General features: G+C 40.2%; 1 protein-coding gene across 1 annotated transcript in view; it reads left to right on the plus strand.

The window, feature by feature from the left end:
* The window catches only part of sgms2a (sphingomyelin synthase 2a), a 47,315-nt gene extending 37,525 nt beyond the window's left edge, over nt 1-9,790 (plus strand). The window contains exon 6 of the mRNA XM_060926473.1: nt 9,380-9,790. Coding sequence (XP_060782456.1) covers nt 9,380-9,565 — 186 coding nt within the window. The 3' untranslated portion in view covers nt 9,566-9,790. The remainder of the gene's footprint in view (nt 1-9,379) is intronic.
* Nucleotides 9,791-11,261: the final 1,471 nt, after the last annotated feature.

Genomic DNA, 11,261 nt, shown 5'->3' on the forward strand with positions numbered 1-11,261 from the left:
TTGACAACGTAGGCCAGACCTGGGCATTTTCCGGCCCGCGGGCCGCATCCGGCCCTTTGGTTCATTCTGACCGGCCCGCGTAAGGTTAATTAGAAATTACAAAATAAACGTATTTTCTAATTTTACCTCATGCATGGACTGAATGTGCATTGCTTTTATATTGAAGTTGTGTTCAACAAAAACGCAATGTGTGCGACATGAACATGACATGAAATCCCACAAAACCTAATTCCGCAATAATTACTTCCGTAATTTGTCCAGACCAACCACAAACTTGTACGTCATCCTTCAAACGGTCCAGCCAATCACATAGTGTGACGTCACCAGCAGGCGCCGGAGCCCGAGCCGATCTGTAGATCTGATTCCTACACCGAATCGACTGATGATCATCTGTCAGCTGTGCTTCGCATCTCCACCTCAGACATTCAACCTGACTCTGATGCACTCGTTAAAGACCAACAGAGACTAGATTTCTCTCACTGAACAAATAAAAAACACCAAATGAGGTGATTAGACTACAAATGTGGGCATCATTATTATAATATGATGTATCTTGCTTGATATTTGGAGTAGAAAGACAATATTGTGATGTCTTTATTGTGTTTTGGGGTGAATGTGACTGAAAAAAAATGGTACAAACGTTCACATTTTGTTAACCATTGTTTTGGGAAATTTGATTGAATAAATGACATTTTTTGTAAGGCAACCTCGTTTTTTCCATACTCTTACCAGTCTTAGCAGCTTGTAAAAACAGTGTTATTTACTGCTTTATATAAAGAAATACAATTAATATTATGCAGAATTTAGTTCAGCCTTTTGGTCCGGCCCTCCACAAAATTCTGTTTCTCATGTGGCCCCATGGAAAAAATAATTGCCCACCCCTGACGTAGGCAGATGTTGGTCGCTTTGATTTCTGCTGTACGGTTTACTTCCGTCTTACGATGTCTCGCACAGGTCTCAGCGAATCTCGTTTATGGCCATTGCTTTGACATATGGACTGATATATTACAGAGCGTATTTCAAACACTCATAACTTGCTATAGCAGTGACGAAATAGTGATCAAAAAGGCATTCATATATTTAATAAAATGAGAGAAATAGAATTTTGATAATAAAAAAATTGCCTTCAGTTCTCCTTTAAACACATTCAGAATGGATGGGATGTGAGATTTCAGATTTACTGTGATGAAACATTCACATGTGCACGAATCATCAATGTGCGTGTCTGGGTTATGTCTTAAGCTAAGACACAACCAGATAGATTAAAAGTGTGTCTCTGTCTGTGAAATTGAAATGGAGGCAGCTTGAAGTAGGATAACATTATGTGCAATTTGCAACCATTAAATATTAAGCAGTATAGCAAGAGGGAGTTGTCACGTTCGCAGTCAGGAACCTCACATAAACTGCACTTTCAACAAACATAAGAAATACAAAACATGATGAATTATAGATTATAAAAATGTAGATTTCTCAGTACTATCCCTCTTTTCATTTCACATCTATCCCTTTTCGTCCTGCTTTGTTCTCTTTCTCAAACTTTTAACTTTGTTTCTCTCTAACTGCTTTACACCTTCTTACTCTCCCTCATTCTTTTATCTCACAATCGTTCTTTTTCCTCGCTCTCCCATCTATCTTACCATGTTACTCTCTCTTCTTCCTCTCTGTCTAACTCCCTTTATCTCTCCAACTTTTCACCCCTCCTTCACTCTCTGTATCAGTGGTGGCTGGTAGTCTTTCAAACAGGGGAGGCTGGTCGGTTACGATATTTCCAGATTTTAAAAGAAAAAAACATCAATTTTGCCCATACTCTTGCCTCTGATCTGGCTGATTGTTGGCAGCGTCACAAACTGTGAAATAACAGGTTCTTTTGGCCCATTAGCCTACTGTCCAATATACATGATGGTGGTGTTGGGGGGGGGGGGGGGGGGGGGGGGTATATTTTAACATTTTATATTTTAAAATTGTGGCATGTTGTTTAAAAATTGATCATTATTGAAAGCAGCTCTTTGTCAGGAACCTCAGCAGTAGAGCTGGGTGCCACACATTTCATTCAATGACACTTTCCCTATATTTTACTTATTTTGACTGAGAAATGTTTTATTGGCAATTTTGATAACCCTTCACTTTTAATCCAGGTCTGTAGTGTGAAATGTTCTCGGCTGTGTTTTTGTTTAAAAATGTTTTCCAAATTGTAGCTGTGTTTAATTCATATCCAGAAAAACATATATTCCAATATAATATACTCAGCATAAACATTTTAAATAGATTCTATATTTTTGGTCCATCTATGACATATTACTAAAGTAGCCTATTTACTGTTGCTGATGTGGGTCACTTGCTGTTAGCCAATTCACTTTCTCGTACCAGGAGAGCTGAAAGGAACGAGTATTATTCCCTACCTTTTTCACCAAGTCAATTTGAGGCGTTGGTCTACCCTGCTCTTTAATTTTAATTTTTTCCTCGAAAGGAAGACTGGCAAATGGCTTCGCCAAAATTAAATCAGCAATGCTTGGCATCCGTGCGCAGCTTTCTTGCTAGCTGACTAGCCCCCTCAAGTTCAAGTTCAGTCACTCAAATAAACAAAATTTCTGGAACTAAGATAGCAAACTTGACAACACTATATTTACACTTTATTTACAATGAAAATATATACAAACTAAAAAAGCTGGTAGAAACCGTATGTAATGAATGAAATCGAAATGTAAGCTGATCTCTTACAATACACAGCACTTGCGAATCCGCATGGGACTGAACTGAAATTCACCGCTGCCTGTCTATAGTTGAAACGAGCTGTCAATCAAAGAAAATATCCGGCCGCTTTCACCAATCACCAGTCTCCTCGCGGAAACTGCCATGTCCCTCCCATGTGAGGCTCAGAGTCCGTAGGTGGGCATTTTCGCAGTATTTGTCCAATAACCGTCTTGCATTTTGAGATTGAAAAGCGCAGAGCTCCCAAATGCCATTGAAGTCCACTGAGGCTGGGAGTCCGTGGGAGTCCGTGGGCGGGCGTTTTCGCAGTATTTGTCCAATAATCGTCTTGCATTTTGAGATTGAAAAGCGCAGAGCTACCAAATGCCATTGAAGCCCACTGAGGCTGGGCTGCATCGCGCTGTCATGAGGGGGAAAAACTCACGCACACATTAAAGTTATAAGGGCATTTTTAGAGGAGGCTGAGCCTCCCTCGTTGTCTTAGAGCAATCGCCCGTGCTCTGTATCTACCCTCATCTTGGCATCCAGCGTATTTCACTGTGACCTATAGAACCCTTGTACGTGATGTCATGCATCACATGATAGTTTCTCCTGGGGGACAACCAGACACCGTCTTTCCTGTAAGCAAGGCTTAATCTGTCTTAAATATGGTTCATTTTTGCACCGTTTTTAGTTGCTCCAATCGTACGAATCGAGAAAAAGATAAAGGTATTACCATCTCCCTGGAACTTTGTCTTGAACCACTGATTGTGACTTTGGAACTTAGCTTGGACGTTTCTTTAGAAAGGAAATATCTCTGATCAGGAAGTAGGAGAGTTTTTTCACAGCAGTAGGAAGAACCCAGTACGCCTTTTTAAGCTGTAACTGTCAGTGAGTCTCTTTGTTTCACTCCAGCTTCAAGCCCACAACAGCGATGCTATGTGAGAACAGCTCTCTCCAAAAAGGCCTGCCATACAGTCGCAGTGTTCGGCCACCATCTTGCCATTTTTTTCACTGACAGTCCACGGAGTTAAAGGTTTTTTGGTCATTCTTTGCGAGTGGTTTAACCTGGAATAGAATACAGGTTGTGTTCAGTCATGTGACTTTTGCTTGTGAGTTTATTTCCGGTGAATGAAGTGGTGGTCAGACGAACTGATTTGGCTGCCTTTGTGTAAAACAGGGCTTTTCAAAGTGTGGGCCCCCCCCCCCCCCCCCCCCCAGGGAGCGCCAGAGTTTTTCGGGGGGGGGGGCGCAACATGAGGAAACATAAACCAGAATAAGTTACTATTGCGGACATTTAGCGAACTTCAGCTAGCCTTTACCAGAGACAAAATGGATCGATTTTTAGTACCTGAAGCTACAGTGAGTGAGGAGACAGAGTCTGGGCCAAGCAAAAAAACAGACCCTCCAGGATTTCGCGATGTTGCGATTCAACCAATCCCCGCGAATTCAGGGCGGCGTTGCAATTATATCCAATCACCGCAACCTTCCCGCAAATTTGACCAATCGCTGGCATCGTCTTGAGGTGACGTCGACAAACTACCTTCCGCCTTACTTCCGTGTACGTTCAAGAGAAGCAGCATGCGCGCAGTGTTGCCAGATTGGACGGTTTTAAGTGCATTTTGGCGGATTTTGAACATATTTTGGACTGGAAAACGTCAGCAGTATCTGGCAACACTGCATGTGCGAGACGATGTTTATATAGGCTTAAATTCTGTTACTGAAAGTGTGTGATGTTTACAGTGAAGGACCGTGTGCACTTTACATTATTTTTTACTTAATACAAGAAATTAATGGATGCCAACATTTTTGCCAAAATGGTATTTTATTTTCCATTGTTTAGGCAGCTTCAGCATCATACTGTGAGATTCTGTTCAAATTGTTTTTTTCTTCTATGAAGCCTGAGCCATTTATTTTATTAGTTTATAATTATTGTTTAATTTAGTCTTCAGGAGAGACTGCCTGCACACAGTACTAGTATTAATAGTTTTTTTTCTTACATGAAAGCTGAGGCATTTAAATTATATTTTAAGGTAACTTCATGTTGTGCTGTGAGGTTCTCTGCACTTTAACTTTTGAACCAACAGGAGCATTTGGATAAGTAAAGCCTATTTTTCTGCATTTCTGTAGTCCTGGTAATCTTTTATATTGGTAAAGTTGTTTATAGGACCATTTCTCAGTGTCTGTTTTTTTAATCAATAGTTTTTCAGTAATAACTTAATATTTAACATATCACTCAATTTTAATCACAAAAAGAGAAAATCGCAACAATTTCTCGCAACTTTCACTTCCTCCCGCAATGTAATCACAACAAAAACCTAAAAAACACCGCAAATTTCATCACAGTTTTTTGGAAAACCCCCGCAACATCAGACATTTTAGCCCGCAACAATCACAAAAAAGGCCCGCGGAATCCTGGGGGACTGAAAAAAGAAGGAAGTATGACCACGATTATTTAAAGTTTGGATTTTCATGGACTGGATCTGAAGATGTTCCACTGCCACAGTATGTTGTCTGCCAAGAGGTGCTCGCTAACGATGCTATGAGATGTTTAAAATGTGTAAAACAAGATGTTTTAAAAAAGCACAGATGTTTAAAATGTGTAAAAGGGCGCTGTTGTTTATTTGCTCTCCGAGGGGGGGCTGACTCTCCCACACTTTGAAAACCCCTGGTGTAAAGAGTTGATGAAACTGTCTCCGACTATTTTCACAGTTTAGAAGCCAATGCATGGTCAAGATACTTCAGAAAGTTGCTCTATGCAATGGGATAGATCCTTACACACTAATTATCTATCCGTTGAGTTCCCCGACATCTCAAACTACCCGGTGCTGCAGACATCGTTCTACACAGAGAAACAGATGAAAACCTGGAAGAGCATGGAGGCATACAATATTTTATATGTGGCTGGGTTAAAGAGCTAGGGATCAGAGCACTACAAGATAAATCCTGTATCGTTTTTCCCCGGGTAAGTCGGAATTTTTGGGCTTTTTGTATGCATCTTTGCGGTGGATACTTGGACGCTACAAGTTTTAGAATCAAGTGTAAACAAACTAGCCTAGTAAACTAGACCCACCCGCCTAGCGACCAAAAATATTTTTGCCTACGAGTGGGTCTAGCCTCGCACCATATCAACAAAACACCCCGGTGTAGGTATCATGCCGCCATCTTGTGTCAGGACTACAACTCCCAGGCAACTTCCGCGTTGACTACGTCACGCCTGGGCGGGATCACGTACAACATTCCTCAGGTTTCTCAGGTTTCACATAAGAGACTTGGACAACTCCATTTTTCCTTTGTCTCAAGTCTGATCCCGAACGGAACGGACTAAGAAGAGACACTCACCATCAGACGTCTAAACAGCGCGTTTTCTTCTTAATCTACTCCTGATCAAAGTAGATATCGGAAACACGCGATCATCAACTCAAGCGAGTTATTAAACCGGTTTGCAAGTATCATTTTCTTTTAAAGGCGTACGCAATGGCAAGTGAAAGCAATGTTATTTTTACTTAGAAAAGTGGCTGGCCCCCCTTTTCTCTTCTTAAATCCGCGCGCGCGGCACTGCTGAAAAGACTTTCGTCATCATCCACAAAGATCTTCACAGCAATCTCTCTCTTCCTCACCGAAGCGCAAACTTCCCCTCCAAGATCTACTTCTCCAGTGAGACGGTGCTTCCTACGAAGGCGAGACTTTTTGCAGTAAGAAAAGGCACTGGGCGAAAGTTTAAGTCTTAGGAATTATTCACTTAATGTGAAGATTGTATGAAGTTAAATGAAGTGTATACACAGTGTATAAACAATCTAGGTTCTCTATCATTTGTTTGTTGATTTAAAAATTGGTTAATCCATAAGTTGCATGCTCTCTCTCTCTCTCTCTCTCTCTCCTTTTAACATCCTAAGTTTATTACTCACACATATCCTGATCTCATTAAGATTTCAGTAACTCGGGTAATACTAGAAAGCTAAGAGGGTTTTAGCTGTTTGAAAAGTCTCTGTCTCCAAGGAGGGCTTTCAACACGTGTTCACAGGCCCAAACAGGCCCTGACCGCATGCTCAAGCTAGCAAGGCAGAGCTAAACTCTTTGTTCTAGAAAGGAAACATGTGGCAAACCCCTCCTCCTTCCCCTTTGTTCCAAGAGGTCCTGTATCTCATCTTTGAATTAAATATCATAAGTCCTAAGTTTAATTCAACCTTGATAGCAATTCTCCTGTTTACATTTAAAGCCATATAAACTACAGATGACTGTTTGAATGTTTAATTTTAATTAAAGCCTTCAGCTTTTACACACTAGGCCTGGAACCACATGGCTAGTTAGAAATTCTTTTGTTCAGTTAGCTCACAAGCTAAAACTGCTTATACACATACGTGCTCACTAGACTTTGAGGATTCCCCTCCTCCAAGATTGCAGATAGCACGTCCTGGTACGGACACATTCCAACTTCGAGAGAGAGCCAAGGTCTCTCTCTCTCTCTCTCTCTTTTCTCACACACACACACACACACACACACACACACACACACACACACACTGTTTACAGAAGATTTTAATTCTGCTGCTATTAGATTGTTCAAATTTTTCCTTTTCTTTTTATTAAAATTTTTATCTTTTTTATAATAAACTCTATTATTATTAAAATTGTCATTGTTTGTTTACAATACTTTGAAGTCGCCCACATTGTCAAAGAACTCCTAAGGTGTATGAATAATTAATTAGATGCAGTTTGGTAAGTGATAAATTTGAATTATCAAATTTTAAACGGGGCGGCACGGTGGTGTAGTGGTTAGCGCTGTCGCCTCACAGCAAGAAGGTCCTGGGTTCAAGCCCCGGGGCCGGCGAGGGCCTTTCTGTGTGGAGTTTGCATGTTCTCCCCGTGTCCGCGTGGGTTTCCTCCGGGTGCTCCGGTTTCCCCCACAGTCCAAAGACATGCAGGTTAGGTTAACTGGTGGCTCTAAATTGACCGTAGGTGTGAATGTGAGTGTGAATGGTTGTCTGTGTCTATGTGTCAGCCCTGTGATGACCTGGCGACTTGTCCAGGGTGTACCCCGCCTTTCGCCCGTAGTCAGCTGGGATAGGCTCCAGCTTGCCTGCGACCCTGTAGAAGGATAAAGTGGCTAGAGATAATGAGATGAGATGAAATTTTAAACGATTCTTCAATTGATTCTTTAAATGATTCACTTGATTCACTAAATGATTCACTTGATTCACTAAATGATTCCCTGATTTGATTCACTGACTCGATTCGTTGAATGATTCACTTCACACGATTCAAATGAGACTGATTCTATGGTATGATTCAATTCAAATGAGTCAAATTAAACGATTCAATAGGATTGATTCATTTTAACTATTAACCTTCAAATTTAATGAGACTGATTTCATGTAATTATTAAAGAGTGATCACTTATCCAATCTTAAATACACAAAATCATTAATTACACCTACACTGGGCATCAAATCATGCCCGCCAATCACAACGCAAGGTTTTTGTTTGGATTCTTTGGGCGGGCTTTTGCAGGAGTGACGACAAGGCTGCGCGATGCTGGAGAAAGCACAACAGGAAAGATGGTTACGGCTAGTGAACAGCGCTCGTTTGACTCCACTTTGGAATCAGTTTTAGAAGAATTAGACTTGGAGTTTTCGTTGAAACATGAGCAGGAAGAGGCTCTCCGCTCATTCCTTTTCAAGAAGGACGTTTTCGCTGTTTTGCCGACCGGCTATGGCAAAAGTCTGATCTACCAGCTGGCTCCGCTCGTAGCCAAAAGGATGGGGCTAGTTTGTGCAGTACAAAGAATTAATAAACAGCTTTGAAACATTACTTTTTGATTGTTTCTTATTTTCCCGTTATTTTAAATGTAAGGGAAATTATTTCACCAAACACCACTAAATAAAAACTCTCAAAAACAGTTTAAGCAAACCCTTGAAAAACACTTGAAAAAAAAATGAGTGTATGTTAAGTACAGTATGTGGTACAGACTCCAAACTTGTGGTCATTATCTCCAAACTTCTTAATATCTAGAACCTGCTTATTAATTAATATGCATTTTGAAAAATTATTTATTTCAAGGCCTCCCCCACTGCTTTCTGTCGCTCTGACTACGTCACAGTCACTGTTGCGCTGATTGGTCAGAGCGTTGGCCTATACGCACAGAGGCAGTTTGAAAGACAGCAGGTTGTTCCTCCCACACCCTTCGGAAATGTCTATGACCAAGGCCAGACTAAATATTCACATTTAGTCTGGCTTGCCAGGCTATAAACAAACCACAGCTGCTTAATTCTCAATCCTCCCTGCTCTTTTTCAGCAAATGATAAGTGGGTTTTTTTTAAATTAAAACAGAGAAAATGCAGTGAGAAGATACATTCCAACACCTATGTAGGTAATGCTACATCATCACTCCAGTTGTCTCAAGGAATTTTGTACGGATCATAACCATTAATAAACTCTAATTTCCATGTATATGTATCCTTTGCTTCTTTCTGACTTAGATTATCCAAGTACTCCAATAGTAAAGCTTTTTTAGCTGTAGCTTTTATCTGACATCTTCGATATCGCTCGTCTTCAGTGTGTAAAAAAGTTCGCTTGTCCCCCAGGACAAAGGTAGCAATGGTCGCTAATGTAAGTATAGAACAAACCCGTTAAGATACGAGAACCTTTTCTTTCTCCAGTGTAAAATTTTCTTCATGTGCTCTTCCTCCAGGCTCTAAAGTGTTCGCCCAACAACTACCTCACCCACACGTGGTGGAACCCCATCTTCAACTTCATGGAGCGGAACGTGCAGTCGGAAGTGCCTTGCTCGTTCTGCTGGCCGCTAACGTGGCCTCCAACCTGCCTGAAGAACCCGTGTAAAAAGTACTCCATGGTGCAGAGCGTTCGCGAGGAGTGACTGTCGCACCTTCACCTCCACACTGTTACTTTTTCTTTACAATTACTACAGCATTGTACTTCCTTTATTTATGAAAGCCTGAAATCTTGCATATCAATAATACCAAAGACTTTGTGAAGGGGTTGTGATAAATCAGTGGCTCAGGTTTAATCATGAAGTCCATTTTTTCTGTTTTTTAATTTGGAAAACATGCACAATTCAATAACTTAAAAACATTCCCTATTATTAAATGAATTCTTTTTTTTTTCTTCAAATTAATTAATATGCAACAAATTCCATGAATAATATTTGTTTGCAACAAAGGGTATTCGTCTTGATTGTTTTTTTTATTCAATGAAGTGGTCACATGTGTGCCTTTTAAAGCATGAATTGTTGAATTTTGTTGCTTGGTTTGAAGTGTTTCTTGAATATTTCTTTTTTATATATATATGTTTTTTAAACAAAAGATGACATTAAAAAATCTGACAAATCGGGGGTGAATCATATTTGTTGATGCAAATAAAAACTAATAATCATAATGTCGAAATCACTCCATATTTAAAGCGAGACGGCCTTTCGATTTCGTAAAATCGGTGAAATTTAATTCCCTCTGAAATTTGGTCATTGTGACACATGTTTATTTCTGTAATATCTCACGAAATATCAGGCCATTCTGTGGCTGGGAAGTTATTTAATTTGAGGGGATTCTCGTGCAAATAATGTGCATGAAATCACTTGCTTTGTGCAGTCAAGCAGACAGAGGAAGTCCGTGTGCGCATGCGCAGGTTTACCTTCTTTTGGGCTGGCATCCACAGTGTTGCATTACTACCATCTACAGGTTTACCTTTGACTGTGCCCTGACAGTTCCATCATTCTGTCACTAAACGAACAGCTGATCATACGGAGGTGCTCGCTGACCACTGATATTTATTAGTTTGGTCCTGCGTTTCCTTTCCTTCGCAACATAACGTCTTTTCTTCTCGCTTTCCATTACTGTAGTCGGTCTTTCACGTTTCATTCACACGCTCACGTCCTCCATTTTTCTCTCCTGTTTCAAATTTGTATCCCACAATGCCTTGCGTGAACGGGGAAAGCCCACCACGTGATGCATGATGTAGTATCTTGAATTGGGTCATGGTGAAGCAGGAAAAAATAGCAGCGAATTTCGGGCCATGTGGCCCTAAATTCATTAATTGTTCTATTAAAAAATAATAAAATTGGAAGTCTGTGATTCGAATTCAGTAGCTTTCGGTCCACTAAACAAAAATAATTAGGTGTCGGGGAAAATTCTTTTTATGACCTACACTTGAAAAATCTGAAAGGCAGTATAGCTTTAATCAATCTGGAACTGCAGAAATCACACAGCTCGTGTATGCAAGCAAAATTTTCAATATAATGTTCAAAATATGGTTTACTGAGGTTAATAATCTTTTGGTAAGCACCGAACACCTAAACTCAACTGATGAGAAGCCAACTCGGACACAGTGTCCGCTCACTGAAAACAGAAACACGTCCTGCATGAAATCCCCAATGAAATAAAACACAAATGTTGTTTGTATGTTTTGGAATAAATGCCCAACAACTACTGTTCATGGTAGCGTCTATTTGTAAAACTTTTAATCTTTTCCCAGTGAGAAATATTAATTAAAATGGCATTTTTTGTTTTCGAAACATGATATTTGGTCTCCGAAAACCTCAAACATATCAACACATACTA

Source organism: Neoarius graeffei, chromosome 7 (genome assembly GCF_027579695.1).
Source record: "Neoarius graeffei isolate fNeoGra1 chromosome 7, fNeoGra1.pri, whole genome shotgun sequence".
NCBI lineage: Eukaryota > Metazoa > Chordata > Actinopteri > Siluriformes > Ariidae > Neoarius > Neoarius graeffei.